This window comes from Zingiber officinale, chromosome 11B, assembly GCF_018446385.1.
Source record: "Zingiber officinale cultivar Zhangliang chromosome 11B, Zo_v1.1, whole genome shotgun sequence".
Classification (NCBI taxonomy): Eukaryota; Viridiplantae; Streptophyta; class Magnoliopsida; order Zingiberales; family Zingiberaceae; genus Zingiber; species Zingiber officinale.
The window spans coordinates 71,026,675-71,046,917 of record NC_056007.1 but is presented as its reverse complement, the minus strand read 5'-3'; the positions used below and the strand labels follow the sequence as shown (position 1 = coordinate 71,046,917).

The 20,243-nt window shown below is 36.9% G+C and overlaps 2 protein-coding genes across 2 annotated transcripts; both read right to left on the bottom strand.

Moving 5' to 3' along the window:
• Positions 1-1,973: 1,973 nt before the first annotated feature.
• On the bottom strand, positions 1,974-14,556 carry LOC122035214 (cytochrome b5-like). Its single transcript, XM_042594629.1, has 3 exons — positions 14,377-14,556; positions 2,514-2,580; positions 1,974-2,427 (listed from the first exon to the last, which is right to left on the bottom strand). The coding sequence occupies exons 1-3, from the start codon at positions 14,461-14,463 to the stop codon at positions 2,177-2,179; spliced, it is 405 nt and encodes a 134-aa protein (XP_042450563.1). The 5' UTR covers positions 14,464-14,556; the 3' UTR covers positions 1,974-2,176.
• Positions 7,591-8,190, bottom strand: LOC122034323 (putative protein TIC 214 N-terminal part). The gene has a single exon (XM_042593523.1). It carries the CDS (start codon positions 8,176-8,178, stop codon positions 7,591-7,593), a length of 588 nt encoding a protein of 195 aa, XP_042449457.1. The 5' UTR covers positions 8,179-8,190.
• Positions 14,557-20,243: the final 5,687 nt, after the last annotated feature.

Below are 20,243 nucleotides of genomic sequence, written 5' to 3'. Positions count from 1 at the left end.
TTCATTTCGTGGGTGTGAATTTACGCAGAAAAAAGAAAGAATTTCTATTTTAATATCCGTATCTTTTAAAAAGACCTTAGACTTTTAAAGAAGTCATTTCACGCACCCCCACTAATAGTTTGCAGCTTTCATAAAAATAAAATACCTCCGCTCCGTTAAATCCTAACCGTCCATTTTCTTTTTAATTTTAGGGGCAAGTTGACTATATTTAAGATGTTTAATATATCTTTAATCTTCAGTCACAAATTCACGTTGCAATTTTGTATTAAAGTCAGGAATCATGTCTTAAATTATGTTTTTGTTGTAGTTTGCCCAACTTCGTCGTGTATCGGACGTCACATGGATTTAATCATCCACAGGCCAAAGGGGGAACTTGACTTAGAATCACTACTTTAAGTCTCTACAAGAAAATTCGTAAAAAGCTTTTAAAAAAACATATAAATTGATTTTAATTTTCAAATTAAATTTATCAACTTGCATCGCATCTTATAGCACCATTCACGTCAAGTTTTTTTTTTTTTTATTTATTTATTTATTATTATTATTATTATTAGAGAAAATTTGCATGTAGTCCCACCATTAGCAAATAAAACTTTACATACATAGATAAAAATTTTTATTTCTACTTCCTAATCAAACATATTTACATAATTGTCCTTGATATTTTTAGGTATAAAAAATCTAAAAATAAATATAATTCTTCTAAAATTAAGTACATTAAACTAGAATTTAACAAAAACTATACTCGTTTTTAAACTATTTTGTACCTAAAAAAAATATGAGGGACAATTTTGATAGAACATATATTCGATTCTAGTATAAAGTGTTGACTTTTAGAGAAATTATACTCATTTTAGTATATTTTCTATTAAATTGAGCATGATTATTTTTCTATCTCAATTGGATGGAAAATATATTAGATTTTTTTAAATGATACTCAATTGGATGAAAAATATATTAGATTTTCTTTAAATGATCTGAATTTAGGAGGAATTATATTAAGTAGGAAAAAAATCATGCTCAATTTAATAGAAAATATATTCAATTCTAATATAAAGTGTTGAATTTAACAGAAATTATATTCGTTTTTAGATTTTTTGTATATAAAAAATATGAAGGGCAATTAAATAACAATATTTGTATGAGGGAATTGAAACAAATAAAATTTTACATGCAGAGAGTGGAAACAAATTTTTTTAATGATTGAAGATTAAATGTAAAGTTAAAGGTGTGAATCAGGATTTTTCTCTAATTTACCGTTGTTATTATTATTATTTATTTATTTATCTTTTTCCTCATTTTAATTGTTATGTTTTGGTCTAGACACGACTTAGGAGGATTGACTCATCTCCGGGCAACCAAGTCTTGATACAATTAATTGTGGAAAAAGATAAGAGATGGGACGGTTGGGCTGTCTGTACTTCCCGATACATCGGATCATAAAAATTAAATATCTAAATTAAAAAATAATTATGCAAATAATAATTGTGAAAAAATTGACTGACCGCAAGTCCGCGCAAGTCGTCCCGGAGCCCACGGTCAATTAGGAAGACACTTTATTCCAGTATTATAATTGATCCAAAAGATCAAATAAGTACGATATAAATAAACTCGTCCGAACCAGAAGCACAAGGCAGTCCAGTGCTTGACATCACATGATACACTAGTAAATTTTGTGGGTAATTAAAAATTCTCCATCTAATAATATTACATTATAACAATGCATTGACACTAGTCTGCCAGCCCTTATAGTCATAGCTACTCTGCAGCCTATGTTAATTGTCTGAATCCTTCAAAGTTCTTAAGATGCACAATCAACAGGTTTCCACCTACTGTAGTGTAGATTATATATATATCTAATATATCATACCTAAGTTGATCAGTAGTCACGAAAACACTGTAATGAAATATAAGATAAAATGACTGGAATCAAACATCATCTGAGAACAAGGATGCTAGGAAAGGAGTTGGCTAAGAAAATAGAGAATGCTTTATTGAACATTTAGTCCAGTGATACTAGAGGCACTGGATAATGGTATCCGAATAGATGAGTTCACAAATAGAAACACAAGCAAGCATTAAAAAAAACCACCCGACAGTATATGAAGTTGTAACAACATAGGAGATGAAAAAAACTCACTTTCCACTGAAACACTTGCTGTTAATGAGAAAATTTTTAAGATGATTTTGTGTAGAATTTGATGCCGACGGCCAATCCCAAGATGAGGAGAGGAACCAAAAACTGGAGGATCCTGACAATGAACTCAGATGTCCTGTCCTGGTTGTGATGCAGTTGATTTGGAGGAGTGTAGGTTGCTTTCTTAGAGATTGTTGCAGCGTCAATTTCTCCAACATAATACTCATCCATCATTGCCCTTGCAGTGGTGCTATGACCGATATCTTCGAAATCATCGGTCGTATCTTTCCCTAACAAAAGGGTTAGATTATTCCGCCATAAGATATCTTGTTAGTCAATTATCAAGCAGCATGTTCGATCGTTCAGAATTGTATACCAGTTGATGCCAACAGAATCTCATCTCCTCCAGGGTGATCCTCTAAGAATTTGGTAACGTCATAAACCTGCAAAGAAATACATCAAACTACTATAGGCAAAAATGGCATCAAACTAGTTAGTTATTGTACTAAAATTTCAAGGAAATAAAATAACCAATTTGTTTCAATTATATGGAGTCAGCCTTGTGATCTATTCTCACAATCAAACTGTGCAACATTATCATCAGACTGTCTTTGACATGTTTATATTATCTTCACTTATTTACTCACTTGCTATTATCTGTTAAAACTTCACATAACTGTTCCACATAGACCTTTATGCTATCTCTCCAATAATAATCTTACATATTCATCTTAGCATTCTTATCTCCATAGTCATCTATCTCTGCCTGATCACACATCGGTCATGGCCTCCATATGCTTAGGGATTGTTCAAACTAAACAAAATTATTAGAAAACATTCAGCATAAATAGAGTTAGCTATACTATGTGTGTATCATGATTTCCCTTTTAAATGGTGTTTCTTCACAAAACGTTACATAGATAGGTCCGCAAAGACCGACTGGAGATGAAGAGGAAAGATTTACATGTCTAATGTAATTCTCATTCTTTCTGGTAGAAACATATTGGTATTAGGAGTAAATCTCTAGCCTGACTCTCATCCTTGAGGTATCAAACAAACTGGAATCAGAAATCACATTTTAGCATATGATTCGACCTAGTTACATTTGTTTCCTATTTGATCTAGACATGGAAATCATTTCTCAGGTTGCTACTTTCTTGGCATTAGATTCCTTGGAAAGGCCATTACTATGTAGCACATCAGCACATTTCCATCTTTTGTGTTTGAGCTGTTATTCACCACGAATCTATTCTTGTATCAAGAATAATTTTTATGAACTCTTACTGTTGATGATTTGTTTAATATGCAGGCAAGTTAGATCTTTAACCACGTAGCATCTTTTAATCCTTCTTGAAATGTTCAAAGAAACAGAAATTTTATAAAACACATGTCCATGGACTAACAAGAGGATTAGGACATCTTCAGTTGAGAAATATACCAATATCAAGATAACAAGCAAAATCAAACTAGGTGCTATTCACATAATGTGTACCTGCATACATGACAAGAAATCTTCAGAAAGTAATCACAGTATGCTTGTTTCCTTGAAATGATTAAAGATCGAAAAGATGAATACACAGAAAAAAAAAAATTAAAAAGAACAAAATAATGGAGAGGGATAAGATTTGCTTCCTCGAAAGTATGTATCAAAGCATAATTAATTTTTTTTTCTTATGGTTAGGAAGAAGGATAGAAAGATTTGTAAAGATTGCAAAGTCATCCCTGGAGAAACCTTAACTACCCAACATAGGGTAGTAGTGTTGGATATACGCCTCAAACATAGTATCAATAAAAAGAAAATATATACAATTCCTAGAATTAAGTGGTGGAAGTTAAAGGATGGGAAACAAAATATATTTAAGGAGAAGGTAGAAGTACAAGCATTAGGTGAAATATACGATGACTCTAATACAACATGGGATAAGATGGTATCAAAGTTGAAAATAATAGCTAAGAGTGTACTCGGTGAGTCAAAGGGATATGCACCACTAAGTAAAGAATCTTGGTGGTGGAATGAGAAAGTACAAGAGAAAGTGAAGGAAAAACGAATAGCTTATAAGGAATTATATATTTGTAAGAATGAGGAAAACTTAAAAAAATATACAATAGCCAAGAAAGAAGCTAAGAAAGTAGTGAGTGAAGCAAAAAATGAAACTTTTGAACAGTTATATTAAAAATTGGATACAAAAGAAGGGGAAAGAGATATTTATAGAATAGCTAAAGTGAGAGAAAGGAAAACAAGAGATCTTAGCCAAATAAAATGTATTAAAGATGAATGTAATAGGGTATTAGTAAATGATGGAGAAATAAAAGAGCGGTGGAAGAGGTATTTTCATCAACTTTTTAATGAAGGTTTAGGTGACCAACTTAACTTAGGTAATTTAATTAGGTCAAATGAGCATAGAAATTTTAATTTTTATCGTAGAATTCAAACTTTAGAAGTAAAACAAACTTTAAATGAGATGCGCAATGGAAAAGCCATTGGACCAGATGATATTCCGATAGAGGTATGAAAGTGCTTAGGGAAACAAGGTATCGAATGACTTACAAAATTATTTAACATGATATTGAAAACAAAAAGAATGTCTGATCAATGGAGGATAAGTACTCTAGTTCCCTTATATAAGAACAAGGGAGACATACAAAATTGTGCAAACTATAGGGGTATTAAACTAATGAGTCATATTATGAAACTTTGGGAAAAAGTAATAGAAAAAAGATTAAGGAAGAGACCACTGTGGCCGAAAATCAATTTGGATTCATGCTGGAAGGTCGACGATAGAAGCTATACATCTTCTCAAGAAACTAATTAAAAATTATCGGGAGCAAAAATAAGATCTATGTATGATATTCAATGACTTAGAAAGAACTTATAATAGAGTTCCAAAAGAAATTATATAAAGATATAAGGATATAACGATGAGTAAAGAATTCAGGTAGATTAACTGAAGCATTTTCAATAAAGATAGAGCTATATCAAGGATCACCCCTAAGTCCCTATCTTTTTACACTAATTATGGATGAACTCACTTGGAGACATTCAAGACATAGTAATGCATGTTGTTTATAGATGATATTATTTTGGTAGATGAGATACGTGAAGGAGTAAATGCTAAGCTAGATTGGAGGGAAACACTAGAAGGAAATGTTTTAAGCTTAGTAGATTAAAGATGGAATATATGGAATTTAAATTTAGCAATATTAAAAGTAATGAAACAATTGTTAAGATAGGAGAGGACGAGTTGCCCGGAACCGAGAGATTTAAATATTTAGGATCATTTTTACAAAATGATGGAGGGATTGAGAGAGACGTCTTACATAGAATACAAGCAGGATGGGTGAAATGGAGGGGAGCGTCGGGTGTTTTATGTGACAGTAAAGTACCTCTTAAACTTAAATGTAAGTTCTATAAAACTGCTGTTAGATCAGCTATGTTATATGGAGCCGAATGTTGGGCTATGACTCGAGCACATGAGCATAAGATGAGAGTTGCAGAGATGAGGATGTTAAGGTGGATGTGTGGACATACAAAGATGGACAAAATAAGGAATGAGAGCATTAGAGAGAAAATCGGAGTTGCATCTATTGAGGACAAACTTCGAGAGACACATTTAAGATGATACGGACATGTACTTAGACGACCAATAAATGCTCTAGTTAGGCGATGTGAAACTATGATAAACATGCATATCAAACGAGGAAGACCAAAAAAGACTTGGTTAGTAACAATAAAACAAGATAAAATTTATTTAAATATAGATGATGATATAATAGGAGATAGAGCCCAATGACGTAAAAGGATTCATACAGCCGACCCCACCTAGTGGGAAAAGGCTTGGTTGTTGTTGTTGTTGACAAGATTTAATTAGTGTTTAGCCAGCTTTGGGCAGATAATGAATTACAAGGATGGATGCTCAAAATCATCCCTTCAAATAACCATTTTTCACCCTCTTCATCAAAGAAAGCAACAAAATGATGAGCCATCTGTCAACTTATCCCCTCTTTCATCCATTAACTTATTTGTTCAAGGGAAAAAAATGAGAGGGTGAACGGAGGCTATTTGTAATAGTAGTGCCTATTTTTTCTGCATCCAAAACAATTAGTGAAAAGACTTATTAAGCAGGGTCAATGAAGTGGGAATAGCAACAACAATATTTACCTAGTTGTGTCTTATTGAAGGGATGAAAAATCTTTCTAAAAAGGAAAAATGTGGGCTCGGAGGGAACAAACGCAGAGATGAAGTGCGAGGACAGGCAGAGCAATTGCAATGACAATTTTTATCTGATATAGATAGATTATTTTTGAAGGATTCCTCTCATGTATTCTTTCTCATTTTTTATTTGTCTTAAAGGAAACAAGAGCTTTAGGGTGTATAACTCAAATATAGCTTAGGCGTTGTTCTCTTGGAGAGATGGTAAATTGAAAGGATGAAGTAGATAGACCATAAAAAAATTTATTTTTTGAGTGTCTCCTTGAACAAGTTTAAATAAAGAGCACATATCATTTTTGATAATTGAAAGGTATTAAAAATTATTCCTTTCAATTTTTGATGGATGAATTATATATTAAATTCATCTCTTTAAATGTTCTAGAGATTCGATTTCATTCTGAATCCATTAATTTTTTTTGGTACCCAATCAATCTAATCGTATTATCATAATAATAGGTAGAAGTTGGATGAATTTTTATATTCTATAGAAGACTCTATAAGTGTAAGTGGCGGAATTATTCTGTGAATGCTTTATAAATTCATTTCCATTTGTTCCTATCGCAAATTTGAACTTGTCTTGCGTCGAAAATGCTCTTCATTCCTCTGTCTCATCTCCGTTCTCATACGTATGAAGTGCATGTACGGGGTTGTCTAAAATTTCATGTGATTCAGTAAACAGAATATACATTTCATCATTGCGAAATCAAACCATATGGATCAATATATAGTGAACTAATAATGGGATCTTTCGATAAAAGGGAAACAAAAAATTAAGATGCTCTGGTCTGATGGAAATGAGGGAATGTCCACAATACCTAGATTTAGTTAGATCCAATTTGAGGGATTTTGTAGGTTTATTAATGAGGGCTTGATGGAAGAATTTCATAAGTTTTCGAAAATTGAAGACACATATCAAGAAATTGAATTTATTTATAGAAAGATATCAATTGATGGAACCCTTGATAAACGAAAGAAATGCTGTGTATGAATCACTCACATATTCTTCTGAATTATATGTACCCGCACCCAAAGGATTAATTTCGGTAGAGATATGCAAGAAGAAACCATTTTTATTGGAAACATTCCAATAATGAATTCCTTGGGAACCTTTATAGGAAATGGAATATACATAATTGTGATCAATCAAATATTGCAAAATCCTGGTATTTACTATCGTTTAGAATTGGACCATAACAGAATTTCTGTCTATACCGACACCATAATATCATATTGGGGAGGGACGTTATAGACACCTTTCCATACTTCGTATCCAAAATAATACCAATCTAACCCATTTTATAAAGAAAATATAACCAATAAAACTATTTGTTACAAATAACATCTTGTTGTTGCATCGAAACAAATAAATGTTGACTAATCTGGCTAACGTTGAACTTGGTAAGATAAAATGGTTGAATAATTGAAAAATTAGATTATTCAGGAATACACATTGAATGCTGAGATTACGCATTGAATTTTTGGTAGTAGACCCATAATAAAAAAAGTTTTTGTGATTGTTCCAGAAGAAATGAAACAAAAGATAGGATAGAACTAGGACAGTTATTGTATGAGATCTACCCAATGCTAGATGCAGAGGCGCATAATAGATCAATATGAACATCAAGAGCTGTCCCATAATAAAATCAGTTGTTGTTGCTACCTCCTCCTCGGTTTCTCCTTCCATACCCCAAGCTCGAAGAAGAAAGAGATAAGAGGGCCCTATGGAAAACGTAGTCAGAAATCCATAATAGAGTCCGACCAAAACGACTGAATTCATTATCTTTATGCATGAAGATAATAAATTACCTAGTAGAAAAGATTGAAAAATCATTACAAACCCTCCTTTTTCTTTTCTATTGCAATTTTTTGCTTATTATATGACAATTTCTTAACTTTCCATATATAAAAACAGATAGACTATAAATGACATCTCTTATGTCAATAACACTAAAGCGATATTAAATGAATGAAATTGGGATATAGATGGAATATAATGAAATAGAACCACTTTGAGGTTCCCTATGAAATGAGGCATGGAACAGAGCCACTATGAAGAAGTTCCGGGAGTTATGAAGGACGCTTCGGACTCATATTGTTCATGGGTTGAGAACGGTAGTTGCACACTATGAAGTCGAATCTTCCATTGTTCCTTAGAGTGGTCGACTGTTAACTGACTGGTCGTAAGTTCGAATCCTACTTGGGAAGTTTTGATTCATTCTTAATTAAAGAATAAAGAATGGAATTAAAAGGCTCGCTTTGACCGTTAGGAGTAGGTAACCCATTTGCTGTCTTTGTTTCTATTTCATTCTATCTCATCATATCACATTCTGTTCTACGCCAACCGGTAGGTTGTGAGAAAAAGCAGCTATTCGCCTATATTCGCTAAACCAGCCTACAATCATGTCACTCCAAAGAAGAGTTAGGAGTTCTTCCCGGCCCGCTATTCCTGACCAAAGGAAGAAATAGAGTCAAGGTCTACTGCTTCCTAGCTACTAAAATAACACCGGTTTCTTAGCAGCCTAACCTCCTTGTAATAACCACTTCCCCGCTATCAAAGTCGTTTGACTTCTATTCTTTAGCTTCCGAGAACATGAAGCCAATCTAAGAGTTGACAAATGATTAATACGTCTTTGCTTCGCTCTCTAGACTTACCGTCCGTCACGGGACCGCCCATGGCCTGGTCCACACGGGAGGCTACCCAAGAAAGGATAGCTTTAGACTCACTGGTGTTGGATCCTGGGGGTACTCCCCGAGACCATGGTTTGTCGCCACATGCTCTAATCCTCTAAGCTATAGACCCCACCCCGTCTCCACTGGATCTGTTCCGAGGAGTACCCTAAAAAAGGAACCTTTCCTCAACCATTTCGAGTTAAGAAGATGTAAAAGCGTGTTTCTCTCTATTTATAAGAAATAGAACAACGCGTTTCGAGGTGTGAAGTGATAGAGAAGAGATGCTATAATTGGGTTTAGGGCTGTAAATGAATCAAGCGTTCGTGAACAAGCTTGGTGTTCGGCTTGGTAAGAGATTGTTTATGTTTGTTCAATATACATAAGATTAATTAAATAAACAAGCTTGAACAGCTCGTTAAGCTAAACAAACAAGCTTGAACACATATGTGTTCAGCTCGTTAACGTTCGTGAACAATGTTCGTGAACAACGTTCGTGAACAATGTTCACGAACCATATTTATTAATAAAACTCTTTTCAATATGCTAAATAAATAATAAAATAAAATAAATAAATTTAAATTATCAATTTTAATGACCAATCAAACAATTAAAAGTTTCAAACAATCAAATAAGCTTGAATTGAGAGTTTGACAATATCTAAACGAACCAAGCTCGAACCAAGCTCAAGTAAAGCGAACCAAGCTCAAGCCAAGCTTGAATTAAGAACTTGATAACATCTAAATGAACCAAGCTCATAAAAAATAAACAAAGTCAAGCTTGAACACTCATTTCAAAAGCTTGGTTCATTTTAAGTTCGGCTCGGCTCGGCTCGGTTATCTTATCAAACAAGTTTGAACACCCCAAAGCTCGGCTCGGCTCGGCTTGTTTACAACCCTGATTGGGATTTAAAATAAGACGACCTTTACACTTTGGAGTTTTATCTATTTCATATTTCCTAATATGAAAAAAGTCAAATCAAATAAGGGGTATTAAGCTTTTTATCATTCTGGCGTCGAGCTATTTTTTTGCAGGACCTCCCCTATAGTATCGTCACCGCAGTAAAGTTTAACCACCAAGTATAGGATGGATTGGTGTGGTTCCTCTACGCCTAGGACACCAGAATATCGCGCTAAACCATGAACGAAGAAAGGCATGAGAGAAAAGCATATTGGCTAGTGATTGCGAGGCCCCAATTCTTGACTAAAAGGGACACCAAAGGCCTCTGCACTTCCATCCCTTGGATAGATAGAGAGGGTGGGCATAGCTTTTGGTTTTTCATGTTATTAAACAGTTGAACAATGAAAATAGATAGCGAGTGCCTGATCGAATTGATCAGGTCATGTAGGAACAAGGTTCAAATCTCTTGGTCTGTTAGAATGCCTCAGCCGTATACACCACTGCACTTCCACTTGACATCTATCGTAATGATAAACGGCTCGTCTCGTTGTGACCTTATCTTGAATTCTCAATACTTCTATTGCTCCATCCCCGCATAGACAGAGAACACGTCGCTGTCTCGAGTATGCTATCGGGGACTCTGGGGAAGTTAGAATAAGATAGCACTCATCTTGGGGTGAACTTGCTTCTTAAATGTTTTCAGCGGTTATCCGCTCCGCACTTGGCTACCCAGCGTTTACCGTGGGCACAATAACTGGTACAGAAGAGGTGCGTCCTTCCCGGTCCTCTCGTACTAGAAAAGGTCCTATCAATGCTCTAATGCTTGCACCGGATATGGACCGAACTGTCTCACGACGTTCTGAACCTAGCTCACGTACCGCTTTAATGGGCAAACAACCCAACCCTTGGAACATACTACAGCCCCAGGTGGCAAAGAGCCGACATCGAGGTGCTAGACCTTCTCGTCGATGTGAACTCTCGAGGAAGATCGACCTGTTATCCCTAAAGTAACTTTTAGCCATTAAGCGACGACCCTTCCACTCGGCACCGTCGGATCACTAAGATCGACTTTCGTCGCTGCTTGACGGGTGGGTCTTGCAGTTAAGCTCCCTTCTGGCTTTGCACTCGAGGACCAATCTCCGTTTGGCCCGAGGACCGCTCGGATCCCATGAGTGAATAGAAAGTTAGATCTACATTGGATCTCACCTGAATCACCCCATCTATCCCCCTGAGGAGAAGTTTGGTTTCAAACTCCGATTCGAACAAGAGGAGTACGCCATGCAAATATGCCTTAGATGATCCACATCTGCAGGTCAGGCGCTGATGAGCACATTGAACTATCCATGTGGCTAAGAGCCCTCACAGCCCAAGCACAATGACGTAATTATCAGAGGCGCGCTCTACCGCTGAGTTAATAGCCCGTCGTGCGGGCCTCCCACTGGGAGGCCTGCTATGCCAAAAGCGAGAAAAACTTATCCCTCTTTCCTTTTTACGTCCCCATGTCGCCACACGGGAGGGAGATAGGGACATAAAAAAGGGGATCCTATCAACTAACTTGTTCCAACCTAGGATAATAAGCTCATGAGCTTGGTCTTACTTCACCGTTGAGAAACGAAAGAAGACTTCATATCCAAGCTTAGCTCAGACGTAACTCACTTCTTTTGTGGTGTGAAGCAGTGTCAAATCAAAATACTCAATAAGCATAAACATTAGCTCTCCCTGAAAAGGAGATGAGCCAACCGCACCTTCCAGTATGACTACCTTGTTACAACTTCACTCCAGTCACTAGTCCCACCTTCGGCATCCCCCTCCTTGCGGTTAAGGTAACGACTTTGAGCATGGCCAACTCCCGCGATGTGTACAAGGCCCGAGAACGAATTCACCACTGTATGGATGACCGGCGATTACTAGCGATTTCGGCTTCATGCAGGCGAGTTGCAGCCTGCAATCCGAACTACGGACGGGTTTTTGGGGTTAGCTCACCCTCGCGGGATGGCGACCCTTTGTCCCGGCTATTGTAGCACATGTGTTGCCCAGGGCATAAAGGGCATGATGACTTGACGTCATTCTTACCTTCCTCTGGCTTATCACCGACAGTCTGTTTAGAGTTCCAAACTCAATGGTGGCAACTAAACACGAGGGTTGTGCTCGTTGCAAGACTTAACCCAACACCTTACTGCACGAGCTGACGACAACCATGCACCACCTGTGTCTGCGTTCCCGAAGGCACCCCTCTCTTTCAAGAGGATTCACGGCATGTCAAGCCCTAGTAAGGTTCTTCGCTTTGCATCGAATTAAACAACATGCTCCACCACTTGTGCAGCACCCGTCAATTCCTTTGAGTTTCATTCTTGTGAGCGTACTCCCGCGGCGGAATACTTAATGCGCTAGCTACATCACTGCACGAGTCGATACGCACAATGCCTGATATCCATCGTTTACGGTTAGGACTACTGGGGTATCTAATCTCATTTACTCCCTTAGCTTTCGCCTCTCCGTGTCCGTGTCGGCCTAGCAGAGTGCTTTTGCCGTTGGTGTTCTTTCCAATTTCTACGCATTTCACCGCTCCATCAGAAATTCCCTCTGCCCCTACCATACTCTAGCTTGGTAGTTTCCATCGCTTGTCCAAGGTTAAGCATTGGGATTTAACGGCGGACTTGAAAAGCCACCTACAGACGCTTTACGCCCAATCATTCTGGATGACGCTTGCATCCTCTGTGATACCGCGGCTGTTGGCACATAATTAGGCGATGCTTATTCCTCAAATACTGTCAGTGCTTCTTCTCTGAGAAAAGAAGTCTACCACTCATGGGCCTTCTACCTCCACGCAGCATTGCTCCGTCAGGTTTTCGCCCATTGCGGAAAATTCCCCACTGCTGCCCTATGTCTCAATCCCAGTGTGGTCGATTATCCTCTCGGACCAGCTACTAAGCATCGCCTTGGTAAGCTATTGCCTCACGAACTAGCTAATCAAACGTGAGCCCCTCCTCGAGCGGATTCCTTTTTTTGCTCCTTAACCTACAGGGTAATAGCAACCGTTTCTAGTTATTGTTCCCCTCCCGAAGGCAAGTTCTTACACGTTACTCACCCATTCGCGGAAACACCCGACTTGCATGTGTTAAGCATGCCGCCAGCGTTCATCCTGAGTCAAGATCGAACTCTCTATGAGATTCATAGTTACATTACTTATAGCTTCCTTGCTCATAGATAAAGCAGATTCGGAATTCTCTTTCATTCTAAGGCATAACTTGTATCCATGCGCTTCATATTAACTTGGAGTTAGTCATCCCTACCCTATCACGTCAATCCCACAAGCCTCTTATGCATTCTCGTTCGATCACGGCAGGGGAGAAAGTCAAAATAGAAAAACTTACATTAGGTTTAGGGATAACCAAGCTCGAACTGATGACTTTCACCACGTCAAGATGACACTCTACCGCTGAGTTATATCTCTTCCTGGCCCCATCGAGAAATAGAACTAACTAATCCTAGGGCAAAGGGTTGAGAAACTCAACGCCACTATTCCTGAACACCAGCCTTCTTTTCGCATTATTATAGATAGTAAAATAATGAAAAAAATTGGATTTAATTGTCAACTACTCCTATTGGAAATAGGATTGACTATGGATTCGAGCCATAACATATGGTTTCATCGTACGATTTCCCAATCTAAATCGAGTAGGTTTTACATGAAAATGATTTTGTTCAGCATGTTCTATTTGATACTAGTAGGAGAAGAGCCCGACTCGGTATTATTAAAAAAAGGAGGGCATGCAAATATTTATATAAGGAGACTCCTGCAGGTTCATCAAAGCTTATGTAAGCCTAGAACGGCTAGCCCCTATTTCGAAAGGGCACTCCAACACCTGGAGGAAAGAATAAGTTCTGGAATTACAGACAAGGAACTCCATTCTGTATCTTTCCACTTTGTTTGTCATAGGAAATAAGAGATGGAGGTTGCATCCTTCAACTTATCTCTCATTTTCAATTTCATCCTTCAACTTACCTTTTCAAGTAAATAAGCCAGTATCGAAGATGTTTTTTCATAAAAAAAAATGAAAAAGGTTTTGATCCATGACACATTTGCACGTTCATCCTAATCTGCTACGTATCATCCCCACACGACCATGTCATTGTGAAAATATATGGACATCCTTTGGGAATAACATCATCCAATACCATGCTATTTTGATAAGATATTTAAACCTCCAAAGCTCATAAATCACAACCCCATAACAGGAATCCTGGTAGAGAGATCTTCCCTATTCAGAATCAACATATGTGTCAAAATTTACACAGAAAGTTTGCTCCTCGGCGAGATCCAAAATACCGATTTGTTTTTCCAAAACAGATCGAATCAAGCATCAAGGGAGGGCAAACTTAGCAGATCTCCCCACCCCCACAAAAAGTAAAGGCAACCAGATGGACCAACCGAATCCAACAAAGAGAAAGCAACACAAACCTTGCCGTTGATGATGAGCCAACAGTCCTTGGCGGTGCTGTGCGTCGAGACCTCTGCCAGGGTGTAGACCTTCGCATCACTCCCCATCTCGCTCCTCACGATCGCTCTCGCTCTCCCTCAATTTGGAAACGAGGAATCGATGGATCCGACGAAAGGGAGAGGGAGCGTCGGTAGTGTCGAGGAATTGGTGAGGGGGAAGGCGCTGGGCGCATTTATAATTTCGGTCAAACGAATATGAAAAACCTTTTTTTTTTTTTTTAAATTAAGACAAATAACAAATGCATATTAATACCTTTCTTTAAAACCCGTGAGATTTATCAAAGAAAATCGAAAAAAAAAAATCTTCATTTGATATTTCACATAAATGCTCTCTTTTAATAAAAAAAAGTGTAACTTTAAAACAACAAATTAATGATTTATATAATTACTCTCTTAAATTATATATTTTCTTTTTCCAAATAATGTTATGGTTCATTCATTCTCATTCTGTTTGGATTCATTTTTATGGTTCATTCATTCCAGTAGATGGGATAAGATTCATTAGAGAGTAAGATTAATATGTGTTATTAGAAGAAAAGTGAAAGTAATGAAAATTAAATATATAAAATTATAAAATTATCTTGATTGATTGGATATCTCTCATTAGCGATTAGATATCTCATTAGGGATTAAAGGAAGATGTGATGATTTAATCTAGGAAATTCCCAATGAAAAATGCATACTCTTCCCTTTTTCTATTGAATCGATCATAACCGCTACCTACACTCCATGAAATAGTGCATCATAAATAGGAGTGATCCTGTCCGAGAGTCGAGGCGATGGATGCTGGGGGGCGTGACGCTCTTGTAGACCGTGCGTGGACTCCGAGCTAGAGGGACCTGCAACCACAACAGTATCAGTGTCGAGCTAGGGAGGGGTTTCTTAGAATTGACCCTCCGACGCTTAAGTCAGTCACCCATGATGTGGAAACAAAGAAGCGGAGTAAGGGAAGCAAAGTAACAGTGTGTCTATAGTAAATATTGGATCATGATGTTTCGATAGAGGGAGGGTGAATATCGATTACGAAAAAATTCTTTCGAAAAGAGTTAAGCGCAGCGGAAAAAGTAAGTAATGCTAACACAGACCAATTTTACCTGGTTCGGAGCCTGTGTCGACTCCTACTCCAAGGCCCGCACTCGTTGAGTGCTTTCGGTGGACAATCACTAGCAGTTCGAAAATTATTACAAACTAAGTGCTGAAATGCTAATGAAACTAAAAGCAATACCGAAAAAGGAATAAATCGAAAAGGAAAAAGTGCGTTGTTGGAGCTTCATTAGCGTCGCAGGAGCGCAGAGCAGCAAAACAAGCAGTAGAAGATCTTCTTGTCAGTTGTTGTGTTTAGGCTCCACCTCTAACCCTCCTTTTATATAAGGCTCGGGGCGCCTCGGATCCCTTCCGGGCGCCCTGCTGAGACGTGGCAGGTCCAACCAGCGAGCTCCACGTGGCGACGACGTGATCAGGATAGAAATTGCCTCCCGGGCGCCCGGATCCCCTCCGGGCGCCTGGACCACCTTTCTCCAGAGATTCCTTCTACTGCAAGACAAGAATAGTCCGAGGCAAATATATAATATGTTTCCTGCAAAACAAAGTGTTAGCACAGTTTATAAATTCAATATCAAGAGTATGACTTAGATTTCGTCTTTCCGAGACCGGAATCTAGTCACGATCTCGACTTAATATCCGAAATGGATCTAAGCCGGATCGACGCCTAATGTTCCCTTCCCGGGATCGCGTCCTCACAGTCACTCCCTTCGAGTGACTTACCTTTACTCACCTGTCAAACGTCCGGTCAGCCCTTCGATCCCTCTGGACTTCTCGCCAGCTATCTGGTCAGCCCGTCGACTTAGCTGGACTTCGTGCCAAGCGTCCGGTCAGTCCGTCGACCCGCCTAGACTTCTCGCCAGCTATCCGGTCAGCCCGTCGACCTAGCTGGACTTCGTGCCAAGCGTCCGATCAGCCCGTCGACCCGCTTGGACTTCGTGCCAGACATCCGGTCAGCCGTCGACCTGTCTGGATTTAGCCTGTACACTCGATCAGAGTGTTAGATAACGACAAGCCTAACTTAACCCGATTTGTCATTCATCAAAACCTGAGTTAGATCGTTAGTGCTAACCGCACCAACAATCTCCCCCTTTTTGATGGAATGACAACCTGGTTAAGTTAGTGAAAATATATGCAAAAATCAAGCATAATTTTTGAGGTTTTTAAGATTTTAAGTTAGTTTTTCAAATTTGCATTTAGTTGCTCTAACTTAACCACCTATCCCTCCCCCTTTGACATTCATCAAATAAGGACATAAGCAAGTAACCAATAGAATTTAGATAGAGTAAAACTTATAAGTTGTAAGAAATGATGTCAAGTTAACTTGGGGGAGTTTTAAAACATAACTAAGTTTTGAAAGGTAGCTACTTTAGCAACATAACTTAGTATTTAGTATAATTTAAGTAATTTTTAAAGATAATTTCTGCAAAATTAAATGAATTTGCAAACTCAAAAAGAATTTTCCAAAAAGAGTTTAAAAGCAAATTTTGAAATATAAGTTTAGGAAAGCTAAGTTTTAGACAGACTAATTTTCAAATATAAGTGTTTAAGTTTCAAAATTATTTTTTTTTTAAATTTTCAAAATAGGTTTTAACTTTGAAACACTTTACAAACATGAGTTTTTAACATAAAAAATTTCAAGGCTGAGTTTTTAAAAAATATTTACTTTTCAAAACTGGTTAAAACTAAGTTTGCAAAAGATTCAATTTTCAAAATCTTAGTTTATAAAATCTAATTGAAGAATTTAGTTTTATAAAAGTTAATTTTCAAAAATAGATTTATCAAATTAGATTTACAAAGATCAGATTTATTTTTAAATATTTTTCAAAAACTAATTTCAAAATATTTTTAGTAAAGGAAAAATAAATATGAAAATAATTAATCCTCCCCCTAAACCTGACATTCAAAGTAGCTGTGTAACCAATTAGGTACTTACTAACTATCAGAAGATAGTAGCTTTCACTTGGTTAGTCAAGTTAAGTTCATTGTAATCAGTCAGTGTTTGACTAAACTGAATAACTTAGCTTGATCAATGTATGTTTTGTATTTAACGCCCAGACTTATATTGATGCACTGACATAAGCATCTTAAGTCCAGGCAATTGGCCTATACATCTCACTCCTTTCTATGTTTGTCAATCACAATCAAAGTAAACCTAGAGTGTTGGTGAGATGCTCAAATGCTAATCCTAGGGGAACATGATTTCTAAGGGATTGACCTACTCTAAGGCTAAAAAGCTTTTTGAAATTCTACAAAAAGGAAAGTTTTGGAAAATAATTTTAACCTAGGATTTAAAACAATCATTTTTGAAAACAATATTGAAAAATTCTAGTCTATTAAATTAAAGCAGAACCAATCAAATCTGAAATATAATCAATAGATCAAGATGTACTACAAGAGCTGTAATAGTGTCATAACAGAACTATATGACAGACATAACTACTGAGATGATGAAGGAGGTGGTCTGGAACCCAGAGAACGAAGTAGTGGCAACAGCTCAGTATGTCGGGTCCGGTCATCCTCTCGTAGGTCTCGTCGCAGGTCGAAGATCTCCTGCCTCACATCTCGTCATAGATCGGAGACCTCCTGTCGCACCTCTCGTCGTAGGTCGGAGACCTCTCGCCGTATGTCTCGATGAAACTCAGAGGACTCTGCTGGAGGCTCGACATAGCTCTCTCTAGTCTGGATATACTCGATCGGCTAGAGTGCGAGGAGCAGGACGTGGGGCTCGAGCTGGTACTGGGGCAGGAGCGGCCTCGTCAGGAAACAATGCGAGAAAAAACTTATCCTGCTCTGCCTCCTCCTGCTGAGCATCTGGGTTAGGCTGGTGCTGTGCCCCCCTCTGCCAAGACATGATACCCTCACCATCTATATGAATACTAGCTAGGGAAAAGTTCTTAGCTCCTATAACGTCAAACTCGGTCATATAGCGGATGTCACCTCTGGTGACATCAATGTCCAAAGAGGACATATATGCTATCAGAATGTGACAGTAGGGCATATGAACTCACCCACTAGTCACGTATCCGACCGAGCAGATAATGGTGGAAAAGATATGTAGGCTGATGTCAATATCTAACATATGACACAGGGCATAGAGAAGAAAAGAGTGGAATGGACGCATCACCGCGATGTCGCGAGTGCTCAGTGGTAGAATGCAAAAGACTAAGACCCTATAAAGGGTCACTATGGGTACTCGCTCACCCCCAAAAAAATATGAATAAATCGTATCAAGAGTAATATGCGAGTAGGGATCTCCAAATGGTAGCTCCCTGGGAGGATAGCACTGAAAGGGACAGGTAGATGCCCGTAACTCCAAAAAGTCTCGGATGGTAGCAGGGGATAGCGTGATATCAATGCCAGCTGCCCTAGTAGTATAGGTAAGATTGTCTACTTTCACTAGGTTATTATAAAATTCGGCACACAAAGTTATGTTGACTGAACTAGTATATTCAACAAGGTTTCGTAAGTTATAGTGGTTTATAACCTCTATAGCTGGACCGCAAGAGCGTAAAAAGAACGCTCTATGACTATCTACACATTTAGTCCTAATGGCCATATAAATGGTCGACTCAAACTTAATCCTAAGCTCGTCAGTGGGAAACCTAGGGTCAATGCTAGGAGTGGAGGGTCCAGCACCAGATTTAGAACGTTTCCTAAATCATGAAGCAACAGTATACTAATTAAAAGAACAACACATGCAACAACTTATTAAAAAAATTTAAACAGAGAACAAGAATTTTACCGAGGAGCCATCGCAGTATATATTTAGAAATGACGACCCCGATTGATTCGCACAGCGTATTAACCGCATAACGAGGAAAAATTTAATTTTTAATCACTCTCGTAATAAAGCTCGGAAGGAGCCTTGACGAAAGTGAGAAACTTGTGGTGCGAGAGGAGGGGGCGCCCCTGCCCCCTATATATAGGGGGTTCCGGGCGCCCGGATCCGTCCCGGGCACTCGGGGTCAAGTGGGGCGGGGCGGCCGGAGTCCCTTCCGGGCGCCCCGGGTCAGTATACCAGGGGCGCCCGCCCCTGGTTTTTTACTCCGGTTTTCCTTTTTTTTTTTTTTTTTTTTTACTTTTAAGTAAAAAAAATTAAGTTAAAACAATTTAACAAAATTTAAGTTTAATTTTAAAATAAAATTTTTAAGTAAAAAATTAAGTTTAATTTTTTAAAATAAATTTTTAAGTTAAAAAAAAATTAATTTTAATTTTTAAGTTAAAAAAGATTTAAGTTTAATTTTTTAAATAATTTTTAAGTTAAAAAAGAATTTAAGTTAATTTTAAAAATAGTTTTTAAGTTAAAAAAAATTAAGTTTTTAAAATAATTTTTAAGTTAAAAAATTTAAGTTTAATTTTTAAAATAATTTTTAAGTTAAAAAAATTAAGTTAATTTTTAAAATAATTTTTAAGTTAAAAAAAATTAAGTTAATTTTTAAAATAATTTTAAGTTAACAAAATAATTAAGTTTTTAAAATAATTTTAAAAAAAATTAAGTTAATTTTTAAAATAATTTTTAAGTAAAAAAAAATTTAAGTTAATTTTTAAAATAATTTTTAAGTTAACAAAATTTAAGTTAATTTTTAAAATAATTTTTAAGTTAAAAAAAATTTAAGTTTAATTTTAAAAATAATTTTTAAGTTAAAAAAATTTAAGTTAATTTTTAAAATAAGTTTTACGTTAAAAAAATTTTAGTTTAATTTTTAAAATAATTTTTAAGTTAAAAAAAATTAAGTTAATTTTAAAAATAATTTTTAAGTTAAAAAAAAATTTAGTTTAATTTT

Excerpts from the sequence above, each read along its gene's own strand:
- LOC122034323 (XM_042593523.1), bottom strand. The coding sequence starts at position 8,178 with ATGATTTTTCAATCTTTTCTACTAGGTAATTTATTATCTTCATGCATA.
- LOC122035214 (XM_042594629.1), bottom strand. The coding sequence starts at position 14,463 with ATGGGGAGTGATGCGAAGGTCTACACCCTGGCAGAGGTCTCGACGCAC. Across the intron at positions 2,581-14,376 it reads GGCTCATCATCAACGGCAAG|GTTTATGACGTTACCAAATT; the intron begins GTTTGTGTTGCT and ends ATTTCTTTGCAG. Across the intron at positions 2,428-2,513 it reads GATTCTGTTGGCATCAACTG|GGAAAGATACGACCGATGAT; the intron begins GTATACAATTCT and ends CCCTTTTGTTAG.